The following is a 16,722-nucleotide window of genomic DNA, read 5'->3' on the forward strand; positions in this document are numbered from 1 at the left end:
AATGCACAAGGAAAGCAAAAGGAAACCCAATTAAACAAGCTTTGTGAAACAATTTGGGAAACAAAAAAGAAACAAAAAAAAAAGGAAACAAATTTGTGACACAAATAGGGAAACAAAGAATTCAGCAATAACAAATTAGAGTTTTTTTTTTTAAAAAAAAATTGAATTTTAATAAACAAAAGCGAAACTAATGACAAAGTAAAATTCAAATACAAGAAATCAGCAAAAATCAAATTATGGCTCTAGAATTTTAATTTCAGAATTAGTTTTTTTTGTTTAAATTTTGGATTTTTAAGAAGAAAAAAAAGGAAGAAAAAATTAAGGGAAACTGACACACCAAAGAGACGATTTTGACACAAGAGAATTATCAAAATCAATTGGTGGTTCTAACAATTTCGGATTTCACAAAGAGAAACAGAGAATTTGAACACGAATTGACAGGAATATAGAACACAAAGTTAAACAAGATTATAGAACATGAATTGAATAGAAAAACACAAAAGAAGATTAGGCCAAACCCAATGATCCTATGCTCTGATACCAAATGATACGAACCACACCAACAATTGTGATGAAACCCGACACCAAATATGGTAGCCTCCAAGAATTCACGAATTTGGGATGTGGAACCACAACCCAATGCTTAGTTAAGCATGAACCTTGGTATAAAGGAGGACGCAACAAATGGAGATGGAAAACCGTTTAATAAGTGAGGTTGAACGCCACAAGAAATACTCCTTGATAAGTTCGAATAGTTTTTTCAAGAACTGAAGAAGAAAATCTCTCAAAATTTTATTGAAAATAATCTGATTTTTCAAAGTGTTCACAAGGCTTTATATAGCCAACTTACAACCAAGAAAAAAGAAAACTAAAAGAAAGACAATTTTTCAAATAAAACAAAGATAGAATAAAGAACACAAAATTAAAAAAGAAAGCTGCCAATAGCCTTGAAAAAGTGATCAACCACAAAAATACTTCTAAATTGAGTCTAACTTGAGTCTACTTTGAAGAGAAGCACAAATTTATGTTCTCTTTCCGTGTTGACCACAATCTCCTCTTGTTTTAGAATTATTTGGACTAGGATGTTAACTTCCTCTTTGAATCTTTTGGCTCGCGCCCTTGTCACCGGACTAACTAGAACTTGACTTGTATCTTTAGCCTTAGTGTCCTCATCATGTGTATTTTTTCAAACAGAGGGTACTAATTGATCATTATATAAAATAGAGGGTACCAAGTGTGTATTTTAACAAAACACAAGGAACCAATTAAGTATCTTTCCCCACATATCTTCGTACTTGCTAGACACGGTAATATCCCTATTTTCATGGGATAAATATGCAGTATCAAAGAAGAAAAGGCAACCGGCCTAGTTTTCTATACGCTCATTGTAATTATAGAAACCAAATAGTTTTCACAGTTTACTTCTTATTAATTTGGGAAATTAATTGATGTAATTAATCCCTATAAATAGTGGTCATCTCACTATTCAGGGACACGAAATTCATTCAGATTAAACACACGAGAGAAATCAAAGATTCAAGAGTAAAATTTTCAGAGATCATTGTAAGAGCTTTCGAGAGAGATCAAGGCCTTATTGCTTATGTACTCTTAAGTTAATACAAACTAAAGGAGACTAGACTATTACCATTATCAAGGGGCTGAATCTCTATAATTCTAGTATTTTCCTTACTTAATATTAATTCATATTTATTGCTTAATTATTCTTGATCGCTTTAATTTGACTTACTGTTGTTAACTAAAATCGAGGTCAACAATAGATTTATAAGATTAAGTACAATGCAAATGGATCAGTAGAAAGATCTAAAGCCAGATTTGTTGCTAAAGGCTATAATAAACTTGAAGGCATAGACTATCATACACTTTTGCTCCTATCACTAAATTAGTCTTTGTAAAGCTTGTTTTGGCCTTAGCTACAGTTCATAGGTTGTTCTTACATCAACTCGATGTTAGCAATGCCTTTTTTCATCTAGGGTACAATCCTAAAGAGGAGAATTCGCTACCACCAAATACAGTTTGCAAGCTTGAAAAGTCATTGTATTGGTTAAACTAGGCTTTTTGACAATGGTTTGAAAAATTCTCTACATCTCTCATAGAGGAAGGATTCTCTCACTCCACAACAAACCATTCAATGTATGAAACATTCTTCTAGCAGTCTCATCATCTTACTAGTTTATGTAGATGATGTATCCCTTGCAAGTAATAACAACCTCAAAGAATTAGAAATTTTGAAACTCAGGTTGAATGATAGATTCAAACTCAAATATTTGGGAGATTTGAAATATTTCTTAGGCCTTGAAGTAGCATGATCCAACAAAGGGATTTTTGTATCCCAAAGGCCATATGCTCTCCAACTTCTTGAAGACCTTGAATATTTAAGGAGCAAACTAGTCAACAATCCTATGAAAGCTAATCTAAAGTTGTCGCAAGATGAAAATGATACTTTAGCTGACCGAACCTTGTATAGGAAAATAATTGGAAAACTGTAGTATTTAGTCATCACAAGGCTAGACATTGCCTACTGAGTTAATGAACTAAGCCAATTCCTCACTACTCCTAGGACAAAGTATTTAATTGCTGCACAAAGTATTTTACAATACAATAAATCTTGTTCGGGCCAAGTAATACTATTTTCTACATCATCTGATATTCAACTACGAGCCTATACAGATGCAGATTGGGCAGCATGTATGGATACAAGGAGGTCTACGACAAGTTTTGAATATTTCTTGGAGACTTATCATTTCATGGAAGAGCAAAAAGCAGCATACTGTCTCGAGATCTTCAACATAGGCTAAATATCGAGCAATGGCAAACACTATCAGTGAGTTAATTTGGAAACTATCATTGCTTTAGGAATTTAAAATTGGCACTGTAGAAAATAGTGATTCGGATTATGTGTCTATTTCATAGAATGGTACATATTTATGTACAAAGTTAGGAGACTAAATATCTACTAAATATCTACTAAATATCTAATTCTTTTACAGCTAATATATAACCAATATCTAACACTCCCCCTCAAGCTGGAGCATAGATGTTAATCATGCCCAGCTTGTTACAAAGATAATCAACCCGCACTCCATTCAAAGCCTTTGTAAAAATATCTCCTAGTTGTTCTCCGGTCTTCACATATCCTGTGGAGATCAGACCTTGTTGAATTTTCTCACGAACAAAATGACAATCAATCTCAATGTGCTTAGTTCGCTCGTGGAATACGGGATTTGAGGCAATATGAAGAGCAGCTTGATTATCACACCATAATTTTGCTGGAATAGAAGTCTTAAACCCGAATTCAGTCAAAAGCTGATAAATCCATATTACCTCACACACAGACTGGGCCATAGCTCTATATTCTGATTCAGCACTGGATCTAGATACAACATTTTATTTCTTACTCTTCCAAGAGACCAGATTGCCCCCAACAAATACACAATATCCTGAAGTAGATCGTCTATCTACTTTGGAGCCTGCCCAATCTGCATCAGAAAAACACTCAATCTGGGTATGTCCATAATCTTTGTAAATTATACCTCGTCCTGGTGCTCCTTTCAAGTAACATAAAATTTGCTCTAATGCTGCCCAATGATGAATTGTTGGAGAAGACATAAACTGACTTATGACACTAACCGGGAATGCAATATCTGGACGAGTCCTAGTTAGATAATTCAACTTTCCAACTAACCTGCGATATTTCTCAGGATCTTCAAATGGTTTCCCATCACGTGTAAGTTGCACAGCTGGATTCATCGGAGCATTACAAGGTTTCGCTCCCAATTTTCCTGTCTCAGTTAACAAATCAAGTACATACTTTCTTTGAGACAGAAAAATACCTTGTTTACTCCGAGTAACTTCAATACCCAAGAAATACTTAAGCTCCCCTAAATCTTTCGTGTTAAACTGGGTGTGAATGAAAGACTTAAGGGATGAGATGCCTTCAGTATCATTTCCAGTAATAACGACGTCATCAACATACACCACTAACAAAATGATACCAGCAGTTGATCTTTTATAAAACACAGAATGATCTGACTTACTTTTTAACAAACCAAACTTCTCAACAGCCTGACTAAATTTACCAAACCAAGCACGAGGGCTTTGTTTCAATCCATATAAAGATTTGCGAAGATGACAAACTCGCCCTAACTCCCCCTGAGCAACAAACCCAGGAGGTTGCTCCATATATACTTCTTCCTCAAGATCTCCATGAAGAAAAGCATTTTTAATTTCAAGCTGATGCAAAGGCCAATGATGAGTAGCTGCCATGGAAATGAACAGTCAAACAGATGTGAGTTTAGCAACAGGAGAAAAAGTATCACAATAGTCCACTCCATAGGTTTGAGCATAACCCTTGGCAACAAGACGGGCCTTTAAGCGAGCAATTGTGCCGTCTGGATTGAATTTAACCGTGAACACCCATTTGCACCCGATGGCCTGTTTTCCGGAAGGTAAATCAACCAAGACCCAAGTACCATTCGCAACCAAAGCATTCATCTCTTCTGTCATTGCAGCAAGCCAACCAGGATGAGACATCGCTTCTCGAACAGTTTTAGGAATAGTGATAGAATCAAGAGAAGAAATAAAAGAGCAAGAAGAAGAGGAGAGATGATTATAAGATACAAAAGAAGAAAGAGGAAAAGTACATTGGCGTTTACCTTTACGTAGTTCAATGGGAAGATCATCTGGGATTTCCGGATCTGATGACGAAGATGCAGGTGCAGGACATGAAACAGGAGGTGGAGGAGGGGGGCACCTGGTGTACACTATAGGAGGCCGAGGGAGTGGTGGAGGTGGTAGAGGTGGTGGAGGTGGTGGAGGTGGTGGAGGTGTAGACATTGTGGGGGTGACGACTGAGGCAGGTGAAGGAACAAGAGACCCGCCAGAACATGAAACCGGCGCATAGGATGTGACAGAATAAACCAACAAATCATCATCCTCCTCCTAACTAGTAGAAGTAGTGGAAGATGAAAAATAAGGTGTATTTTCTACAAAGGTAACATCAATAGAAACAAGATATTTGTTGAGATCAGGACAATAACACCTATACCCTTTCTGAAGACGAGAATAACCAAGAAAAACACATTTTAGGGCCTTAGGGTCTAATTTGGTGACAGATGGGCGGACATCGCGAGCGAAACAAACACTGCCAAATACTCACGGAGCAACTGGAAATAATGACTTATTAGGAAAAAGAATTTTAAATGGAATTGCACCATTAAGAACAGAGGATGGCATGCGATTAATAAGAAAGCATGCCGTGGAAACTGCATCGGCCCAAAAAGGTTTAGGAACTTTCATTTGAAACAAGAGGGCACGTGCAGTTTCAAGAAGATGTCTGTTTTTACGTTCTGCATTACCATTTTGAGGTGCCGTATCAACACAAGAAGTTTCATGAAGCATGCCATTAGAGGTCATATAAGATTGAAATTGAGCAGACGTGTACTCTTTGGCATTATCACTTCTCAAAGTACGAATAGATACATTAAATTGAGTTTGAATCTCAGCACAAAAAGCACAGAATATAGAAAACAACTCAGAACGATTTTTTTTCATTAAATATAACCAAGTTACACGAGAATAATCATCCACAAAAGTAACAAAATACCTGAATCCAGGTTGAGACAAAATAGGAGAAGGACCCCAAACATCAGAATGAACTAACTCAAAAGGAACACTAGCACGTTTATTGACGCAAGGACTCAAACTAACACGATGATGTTTGGCAAACTGACATGACTCACAATCTAATGAAGATAAACTACTATATTGAGGACACAGTTTCTTGAGCAAAGGAAGGGATGAATGACCTAAACGACAATGAGCCTCAAAAACGGAAGCAACACTCGAACAAGCAATAGAGGTTGGCAGAAGTGGGTCAAGAACATACAAGCCACCAGATTCATGTCCTTTTCCAATAATCTTCTTCGTCGTAAGATCCTGAAACAAACAATGATGAGGAAAGAATGAGATGCAAGAATTTAAATTACGAGTGAGTTGACTAACAGAAAGCAAATTAAAGGACAAATCACGTAAATGTAAGACTGATGACAAAGATAGCATAGGTGTAGGAACAATAGTGCCAGATCCAAGAACAGAAGTTGTTGACCCATCAGCTAAGGTGACAATAGAAGTGGGACTATGAGACTGAAAAGTGAAAAAGAGACGGGAATTACCTGTCATATGATCTGTGGCACCATAAACAATGGCCCATTTTGAGGATTTGGAAAGAAGGCATGTATTAGAGTTACCTGAATCAACAATCGCAGTGACAGAAGAAGATGAAGACTTAAGTGTTTCCTGATACCTTGAGAACTTGGCAAATTCATCAGCAGAAATAAGGACCGATTTGTCAGATGCATCACTAGTGCTTGCAATATGGGCAGAGTGTTGTTGTCGATTCTTAAACTGTAACTTCCTACACTCAAACTTGGTGTGGCCTGGTTTCTTACAATAGTTGCACATGATGCTTCCAGAATTTGGTGTTCGATTATCAGGTCCTTGTGAATTGCCTCCTTTGAAACCACTTGGAGTAGAGTTTTTTTTCTGGTGCAGAAGTATGACGACTCACCAAGGCGCTATTAAGAGGAGTTGAAGAGGTTGTCTCTGTGCGAAAAACACGAGTAAACACATCTTGTAAAGAGGAGACATCAGAACCAGAGAGAACTTGTGACTTTGCAGAGTCAAATTCAGACGAGAGTCCTGCAAGAAAACTCATAACAGCCATCTGTTCTCGTTGGCGCTGTTGAACTTTGACATCAGGACTAAAGGGTAATAGCACATTAAGTTCTTCATACGTTTTCTTGAAAGCCATAAAATAATTCATAAGAGACTTATCTTGTTTCTCTGCGCGATAAAAGGCTTTGCAAACATCATATATGCGAGATATGTTGTCTTTGCCAGAGTACAAAAACTCTAAGTAATCCATTAGTTCTTTAACCAATTCACAATGATTAATCAAACTAATTACCTCATTATCAATAGAATTTCGAATTTGAAGGAACAAACGAGCATCCTCACGGAGCCATATTTTCCTTGAATCGTTTGTTTCTTCAGGAGGATCGTCAGTCAAGTGATCATCTTTGTCAATACTCCTCAAATACAGTCGAATTGTCTTACTCCATTCCAAATAATTCGAACCAATCAACTTATGGTCCGTGATTTTAGACATCACGGGAACCGCATCAGAAACAACTGATTTTGAATTTGATTTTATCTCTGCCATAATCTCAAAAGCAAACACAATTGACAGAGAAAAGGAACAAAAACAACACCAAAGAATGAACACCCAAACACGAAGAAGGCAAATAAATACCGAATTACAACCTTGAACAGAGGCGAGTGGGTTTAGAAGAACCCAGTAGAGAACCGGCAAAACAACGCCGTCGAAGATGCCGTCTCACACGTGAGCCCCACGCACGAGGAATCCGGTGACCGGACTTTGGGGTTCCGTAGATCGGCGGCTGGGCAACACTCCTGAGTGGGCGGTGAGAATAGATTCGCACTCCAAAAAAGATTTTTGAAAAAGAACCCTAAACTCAAACCCTAAGTGTTTTTTTTTTTTTTAATGAAACCTAATTTCGAATTTCGAATTTCGGATCACAATGCTCTGATACCATGTAGAAAATAGTGATTCGAATTATGTGTCTATTTCATAAAATGGTACATATTTATATGCAAAGTTAGGAGACTAAATATCTACTAAATATCTAATTCTTTTACAGCTAATATATAACTAATATCTAACAGGCACAAAGGACCTACCTTGATGTAATGTGACAGCAAAGTTGCCCAACATATTGCAGCAAACTGAGTGTTTATGAAAGAACGAAATACATAGACATTGATTGTCATCTTATAAGAGAAAAAGTTTAAGGGTTTGATCAAAACTGTCCATGTTTGCACCAAAGATCAACTAGTTGACAATATGACCAATGAACTCTTTCCTAACTATTTTAAAGCTCTCAAACACAAGAATGGATTGGTTGATATATATCATCCATCTTGAGGGGGAGTGTCAAGATAGAGTTAGCTAGGTTAGGTAGGAGTTAGTTACAGTTAGTTGTTAGTGTAGCATTACAATTAGTTTTGTAACTTGACTCATTGTACAGTGAGCTATATAAGCTCCTCTTTTGTACCTTTTCTAAATTAATGAATACATAGTATTCATTCTGAAGTTTCTCTCTTACTCCCGCAACTAATATTTAATTATATGTGGAGTGAAATTTATCAAACTAACCATGTGAAATACTAAAATTTTCAAAATAAACTCTATTTACTCTTTGTAAATTTATGGTTTTTTTCATTCATAATGGTCGTTTATAGTCCCACAGTGTAATTAACGGTCGTTTCTCTCATTATACAAGATTATTTTGTCAAATTTTTTGTAACGTTATTTTGTTAATAAAATTTTTCATAATGGCTATTTTTACAAAACATTCTGTACACGATGAATAAATGTAATTTAGAAAGGATTTTTTTTTTTTTTTTTGAAAGCATTTTATGAAAATCTGCTTGACTAAAGAAAAATTATAACTGATATCAAATCTACGTTTAAAATAGTTTCACATATGTATTAATCATTTTCATAGGCATCGGTCCAGAAGTTCCAAAGATTTATGATTTATGTCCATGCCAAAGGAATGATTGTTGATGATGAATATGTAATCTTGGGATCGGCAAACATCAACCAAAGATCTTTGGATGGTTCAAGAGACACAGAAATCGCTATGGGTGCCTACCAACCAACACATACATGGGCAGCAACCACTAATTCTCATCCTCGTGGACAGGTTTGAAAATACTTCACTGGTTCCCATTCCTCAATTCAATGATATACAACAATATACCTGATAGTTTTACCCAATTTCTATCTTTAATGATTGCCCATATTTATATATGATTCTTAACTTCTTTTTTTTTTTTTTAAAAAAATAATAAATAACAAAGAGGAAAGTTTCCAGTAACTCTTAACTTGCATCCCTTAATGTTGTTATGATATTATTATTGGATTCAGGTGTATGGTTATAGAATGTCTCTGTGGGCTGAACACCTTGGAGAGCTCGAAGATTGTTTTCGTGAACCACAGAGCCTAGAATGCATTAAGCGTGTTAATAAGATTGCAAAAAGTAATTGGAAAGCTTATGTTGCTGAAAAATACAAGAAGAAGATGATTGGTCATTTGATGCAATACCCCATTGAGATTAATAAGGATGGCAATGTTAGTTCATTGCAACATTATGAATCATTCCCAGATGTTGGAGGCAAAGTTTTGGGAACACCTACCAATCTTCCTGATGCTTTAACCACATAACCAATCAATATTTGTATACTACAAACCATAATTCTCCTGTTTCTTGATATGAGTTTGAGTATGAGCATATACTCTTCTATAAATATATATATATGTAAATGTACTGAAAAATTATCGGGTACTATTAGTGATTACTTTTAAATATTTCCTATAAATTTTTAAGAAATTTTCTATAGTTTAAATTGTGGAAACCAGAATTCCACCAACTTGTTGCACGTATACTTATTTGCATATTTATATTGCCGCACTGGCGTGAAACACACTTCTAGTGTTTAAAACTTTATTTCGACATCCTAAATTTTCCTCTCTTTTTTCTTTAGTTTAAACCGTATTTAAAAAAAGTAGTTACAAATATATGGAGGTAGAAATTATCATATAGCTATTAGCTAATCTTATTGCTGCACTAGTGATTAAAAATAGAATTAATACATTGTCAAATTTATTGTACTTCATATTGTTATTAGCTAATCCTATAGTTCTATTATTGATAGCAATGTTCAAGCTCATTATTCTTCAATCTTTTTGTCACATCTCAAAGCTTAGGTCATGGCATATTTGTAATATTCATAATTAGAAAGTCAAAAATTTATGGGGTTTGACTGAAATTAATTTATTTATCTATATTTATTAAGTTGCAATTTATTTTTAAGTAATTATTAATTGTGAGAAAATGAGTTTTGGTGGCCAAGTTTTGAGAGTCTTGGTGACTAAGTTTTAAAGAGTCTTTGTGTCCAAGTTTTGGGACTCTATAAATATGTTTTGTGTGTTTGAGAGAGGTGTGTCTGGAGAAAAAAAGTGAGTTGTGAAAGGAAAAGTGAATGTGAGTTTGTTGTGTGGTGCGATTGAGTACAAAGCAAATGGTATATTGGGATTTGAGTAGAGAGTATATATAATTTTGACGTGATAAGAGAAATATATATCTCTTTACGGGTTTGGTAGTATTGGCCTTACTTTTAACCAACGACAATGATCAAATTAAAGCGATTTAAGGATAATTAAAATATATAATGAATATAGATATTATAGAGTAAAGAAAATACCAGATTTATAGAGGTTCGACCTTTTATTGTTGGTAATAGCCTACTCCCATTTAGTTGTATTGACTTGTGAAAAGATGAACAAGAATGCCTTGATCTCTCTTAAAAGCTCTTACAATGATCTCTGAGTGTGTCACTCTTGAATCTAAGTCTCTCTCCTGCGTTGTCTCTAAATGAATTCCTGTCCCTAATTAATTACATCAAATTGGTTTCCAAATTCAATAAGGAATAGAATAGGAAATCTATCTATATTATAATTACAATTAGCATAATAGGAAACTAGGTAAGTTTCCTTTCTTCTTCAATACTACGAGTCTATCTCATGAATTTAGGGATAGTGCCATGTCTTCCAATCTTGTAGATATATGAGATATATCTCTGAAATTGTCTAACTCACATTTTCTGGTCAATGCATGCAAACTACCTGCTTGATGGAAGCTGCTTGGATGTCTTTACATGCTTTGTTTGTATGTCACAACTCCTTTCAATGACCTTGAGTATCAAATCTTCTTGTACGACTCATTAGGAGGAGAATCTTCCGTCTAGGTTATGAATTCTATCACGTGCAACCCAAGTAGATCCCATGTCACTATTGGAACATATTTTACGAGGACCTACATTTACTAACATGTATCTTGATAATATGATTATATTCTAACATCCTAAATATGAATTTCTTAAAATAATAAAATAAATACTGTTATTCCAAATTTGGCACTCTGACGTGGCATCACGAGAATGGTGACACCTGGACTCTACTTAGAGCATCTGATCGGATCAACATGCCGAGCAGGATGCCTCGCTGGCATGTCCAGAATGGAATACTCAACGAGCCGTGCAGAATGAGCAACACTTAGCGAATTCAACTAAATGCATCGTGAGTCACCAGCTCAATCCCTATAACTCAGGGATCAACTTGCGTGGATGTGGAATACACACGATCCCACTATCGGTGTATTCTGCCTCAATCCCACGATCCTTGCATTCAGCATTGATCACACGATCTTTCTGTTTATGCGCATTGTAACGAGAGAGGAAACTCTTCCTCCTCAAGTTTCCTGCCCTATAAATAGTGAGGAATGTTCACTAGGCAAAGGATCGAAAAACTGTAAACGGAGAAATTGTACGCCGAAACGCTATAAGCTAAGGCTATCTAAGAATTATATATTCAGAGATATTATTGTAAGAGCTATAAGAAAATGAATCTTCTTCCTTATTCTTAAGTCAATACAAATAACGAGGATTAGGCTATTACCGAACTGCTCGGGGCTGAACCTCTATAAAAGTTCTGTGTCTTATTATTGCTTTACTACATATTCTTATTACGACATATCGTTTATCGCTTATCAAAAAGACTCATTGTCGTTGGCTAAAAGCGAAGTCAATATTTTGGTGCTTTCATTGAGAGAAGAATCACAGATCGCTCTTTCGACACGATGGTGCAAACTCGTAGAGGCCTGTCCAACACAGCAAACTCACAGACGCTGGATCTGACGTTGCAGGACCCAGGGAGTTCGAGGGTTCCACCCGCTGTCAATCCTGGACAGACGGGAGGTGTGGTGAATGATGGGACAACTCCTATTACTGAAACTGCGCCTGGTGTGCAAGAGACCGGAAAGAACGGTTCCGCACACAGCCAGGACGTTCATAACATGACTGTTCCACCAGGAATCAACGCCCAGACGACCATCGGAGACGCAACCGAATTGCAAAACCTCCGCGCTGCGCTTGGACTCATGCAGGGTCACAACAATACCCTGCGTCACGATCAAGATGAATTACGTGCCGCAGTAAACCTCGCGTTTGACGAACAAAGGCGTATGTTCACCGAGTGGAGGGACAAAGAGATGGAGGCATTAAGGGCTCACCATGCAGAACTCGAAGATCGTAGTCGGCAAGCCATTGTGCTGATACGAAGAGCCTATCAGACTGTAGGCCAGCAAACGCCGAGCGTCATTCCCCTAGGAGAAACCGTAGATGACCCAACGGTGCATGCTTCCCAGACAACCAACGGTCAGCCGTCCAATCCCCGGTCACGAGTTCCACTCGCGGGCCAAGAGGTAGGCGGACAGACCTTGTCCGAGAATTCATCAGGAGGAGTCATGCTCGACGGATCCACGTAAAATAATGGAGCCATTCCACCTACCAACCAAGCAAACCAATCACTAAGGCAGCCAGGTTCTTTTGTGTTCAATAGGTTGGGAACAACCCATGACCTAAGGGACGACCTAAACAGAAGAAGGGGAACAAACGAGCAAAATACTACAACAAACGTGCAATCCGGAGCCCATACTCAAATCCCCGCTCAAAAAGACGCTGAAGTAATCCAACCCGACCAGAATGCCAATCAAGTCAACCCAGCCGTACAGGCCCAACTCGACGAACTGAAGAATATGTTTCATGGCATGGCCAGGCAGCGTAACAACGATCTTGAGTTAGACCGTGCACGCGGAACTCCCTTCTCACCAGAGATCAATCTCCTGCCACTACCTCACAAGTTCAAGATGCCAACGTGGAAGATGTACACTGAGAGAGAAGATCCTCTCTCCCATCTCAAGTATTTTGAGATGCAAATGGATTTACAAGGGGTACGAGGAGACGTATGTTGCAGAATCTTCCCCGCTACTCTGTCAGAGGCCGCACAACAATGGTATTTCAAGTTGACTCCATAAAAGTTTAGTTCATGGAAAACCTTCTCTTCAGAATTCCATGCACAATTCTCTTCCTCACGCCAACTCCCATTGCATCTGGGAGATTTGGTCAAAGTAAAACAGTGACCAGGCGAGCCACTCCGGGCATACATCAGCAGATTCATGACGGAAGCGACCAAGGTATCACAGGTAACCGAGGATGGAAAGTTATCCGCGATACTGGGGGCATTGAAGTCCTTGGTGAACTGTGGAAGGACATAAGGAAAAACGGACCGGTCGACTCAATGAGTGATTTCCTTGACCGGGTCGAAGGTTTCATCAAGCTCGAAGAAGCCATTCAACGAGCAGAAGGTGAGCAAAAGCCGAACAAAACGAAGGTTCCTTCTACTGGAACGTCCGCCAAGATTCCCCAATATTCCAGCAATACAAGTGGCAAGCGTTCAGGCAACAACCACAAGCAAGGAAACGGGAAGAAGGGAAAGTTCACCGAAAAACTCGGACAGACTCCCCGTGATCGCGCCAAACACACTGCATTCACTATCTTAACTGAAGATATAGAAAGTGTGTATATAGCGACTCAATCGCTAATTCCGTACAAGAAGCCCGGGCCTATGAAGAAAGATACCAGCAAAAGGGACATGACAAAGTTTTGTCGATTCCATGGAGACTACAGCCACGACACCAACAAAGGCTACAACTTGAAGCGGGAAATAGAACTTCTGATCAAGAAAAACAACCCGCACTTACAGAAGTACGTCAAGGCCAACCAAGGTCAGAATAACTAGGATCTGATGCCTCCGCCAATAGATGGACACCTGGAAGTCATCATTGGAGGCCCGCACATCGCTAGAGACACTGCAAAGCTCGAGAACGATATGCCCGCACAGCTCAATACGAGCAAGAAGAAGTCATCCTGGCCGTGGAAGAAAGGAAGCCCAAAGTTCCACGAGCAGGAGAGCCAACCATAACATTCAACGACGAAGATGCTGTCCAGATAAGATTTCCGCACAACGGCCCGCTAGTCGTGGAAGTCCAGATAGCAAACAAAATGGTGTCCAGAACCATGATCGATAATGGGGCTTCTTCAAACATTTTGTTTAAGACTGCTTACGAGAGGATGGGGATCCAGCTCAAGGATTTAACTCCATGCCTTCAGCCCGTCTATGGTTTCTCCAGCCAAGGAGTTGCGCCTCTGGGACAAATCCGGCTACCCCTCACAGTTGGACAAGCTCCAACGAGCATAACTATCATGGCACAATTCCTGATATTGGATGTTCCTTCAGCCTTTAACATAATGCTAGGTCGACAAGCCCTGTATGACTGAAAAGCTGTCACATCAATATTCCACTCGTGCCTGAAGTTTCCAACCAAAAACGGGGTAGGGTGTCTTAGAGGGAATCAACAATCTGCTCGGGAATGTTACAACCTTGCAGTGGCCAAGGCTAAGAAGGAAGTATCCTCCAACCAGAGCCCGGACAAGGGAATAAATATTCCTAAGTAGGAAACTTCCCAAGGCGAGGATGAAGATGTGGATCCTCGACTTGGGGACCCAAGCAGCAATGTTGGACCTGTGGAAGAATTAGAAGAGATCGAGATCGATTTAGCTATCTCGGCCAGAAAGCTGAAAATCGAAAAGGGTTTGTTGCTCGAAGTAAAATCGGAATTGATAAAATTTCTAAGAGCAAACCTAGATGTTCTCGCCTGGTCACATGCGGATATGGTCGGAATCGATCCTTCCATTATTTTGCACGTCCTGAATATCGATCCTAACATCCGGCCAGTTCAACAAAAACGAAGATTGCTGGATAAAGAACGAGCAGTAGCCCTAAAAGACGAAGTTGAAAAGCTGCGCAACAACAACTTCATCATTGAAGCCTTTTACCCGGCTTGGGTTGCGAACACCGTACTCGTGCCTAAGTCGAACAAGAAATGGCGAGTCTGTATTGACTTCACAGAACTCAACAAAGCGTGCCCTAAAGACTGTTTCCCACTTCCAAGAATCGATCAGCTCGTCGATGCAACAGTCGGACACGAAATATTAAGCTTCATGGATGCTTATTCGGGCTACAATCAAATCAAGATGCATCCACCAGACCAAGAACATACAAGTTTCCGGACAGATATGGGTCTCTCCTGCTTCAAAGTCATGTCGTTTGGTCTTAAAAATGCCAGAGCTACATACCAAAGATTGGTCAACAAAATGTTTAAAGATCAGATCGACAGAAACATGGAAGTGTATGTAGATGATATGCTCGTCAAATCTAGAAAGGCTGGGGGGCACATAGACGACCTGGACGAATGTTTCAAAGTCCTCAAAAAATACAACATGAAACTAAATCCCTTAAAATGCTCCTTCGGGGTCAGCTCGGGAAAGTGTCTAGGCTTTGTCATCAATGCTCGAGGAATTGAAGCCAATCCAAAAAAAATCCATGCCCTCCTGGATATGAACTCGCCAACAAAAACCAAAGAGGTACAAAGCCTAACTGGTCGAATCGCCGCACTTAGCAGATTCGTCTCAAAATCAACGGATAAATGTGTCCCATTCTTCAACATCCTGGGAGGAAACAAAAAGTTCGAATGGACAGAAGAATGTGAAAGAGCTTTTCAAGACCTAAAGGCACAGCTCGCAAAACCTCCCGTCCTCTATAAACCTCTGGACGGTGAGGAACTGGGGATATACCTAGCAGTAACGGAGCATGACATAAGCGTCGTACTAATCAGAGAAGAAGATGGCATGCAACATCCAGTCTATTAGATCAGTAAAAGACTCATCGAGGCCGAAGGCCGATATCCATTGATAGAAAAGCTCGCCTACTGCCTCATCTTAGCAACAAGAAAGCTAAGACCTTACTTTCAAGCTCATCCTGTTCGGGAGTACACCGACCAACCACTACGACAAGTACTGCAAAAGCCAGATGCCTCTGGACGATTACTCAAGTGGGCGGTGGAATTGGGGCAGTACGAAATCAACTTCCAACCCCAAACAGCTATCAAAGGCCAAGCCTTGGCCGACTTTGTGGTGGAATGCACAGGAAAAACTGAAAGCATCCCAGAAGGCGATCTCAAGTCAACACCACAGACGAGCAACACTGAAAACAAGCCGACCTGGAAGCTGCATGTGGATGGGTCGGCCACAAATCAGTTATCCGGCGCAGGAATTGCCCTTGTCACACCTGGGGGCAACACCTGCATGCAGCGGTCAAATTCGGATTCAAAGCCTCCAACAACGAGGCCGAATACGAAGCCCTAATCGCTGGACTCAAACTAGCGAAGGAGATGAAGTCCGAGCACATCGAGATCTGTAGTGACTCACAGCTAGTGGTAAATCATGTATCTGGCGAATACGAGGCTCGGGGAGAAAAAATGATAGCATATCTGAGCAAAATACATGATCTGCTCGCACAATTTAAGAGCTACAGCCTCAGGCAAATTCCAAGAGAAGAAAATACAACGAGAGATGCGCTAGCCCGACTGGCGAGCAGCATTATAAGTGACAAGGCAAACTTGGTCCCGATCCATTTTCTTAAAGAACCTAGCATCACCGGCACGGAAGAAATCGAAATGATCGACACATCTCCGAACTGGATGACGCTAATAGAAGCCTACCTCAACTCTGGGGAACTCCCAGATAACCGAAATGAAGCTCAAAAAATGAGAAGAAAGGCAGCACGGTACATCATCGTAGACGGGATCATGTACAGAAGAG

At 39.2% G+C, this 16,722-nt stretch overlaps 1 protein-coding gene across 1 annotated transcript in view; it reads left to right on the forward strand.

The window, feature by feature from the left end:
- The window catches only part of LOC115724592 (phospholipase D delta), a 42,066-nt gene extending 32,332 nt beyond the window's left edge, over positions 1 to 9,734 (forward strand). Inside the window, exons 9-10 of the mRNA XM_030653908.2 lie at positions 8,607 to 8,807; positions 9,032 to 9,734. Coding sequence (XP_030509768.1) covers positions 8,607 to 8,807; positions 9,032 to 9,328 — 498 coding nt within the window. The 3' untranslated portion in view covers positions 9,329 to 9,734. The remainder of the gene's footprint in view (positions 1 to 8,606; positions 8,808 to 9,031) is intronic.
- Positions 9,735 to 16,722: the final 6,988 nt, after the last annotated feature.

This window comes from Cannabis sativa, chromosome 6 (assembly GCF_029168945.1).
Source record: "Cannabis sativa cultivar Pink pepper isolate KNU-18-1 chromosome 6, ASM2916894v1, whole genome shotgun sequence".
Classification (NCBI taxonomy): domain Eukaryota; kingdom Viridiplantae; phylum Streptophyta; class Magnoliopsida; order Rosales; family Cannabaceae; genus Cannabis; species Cannabis sativa.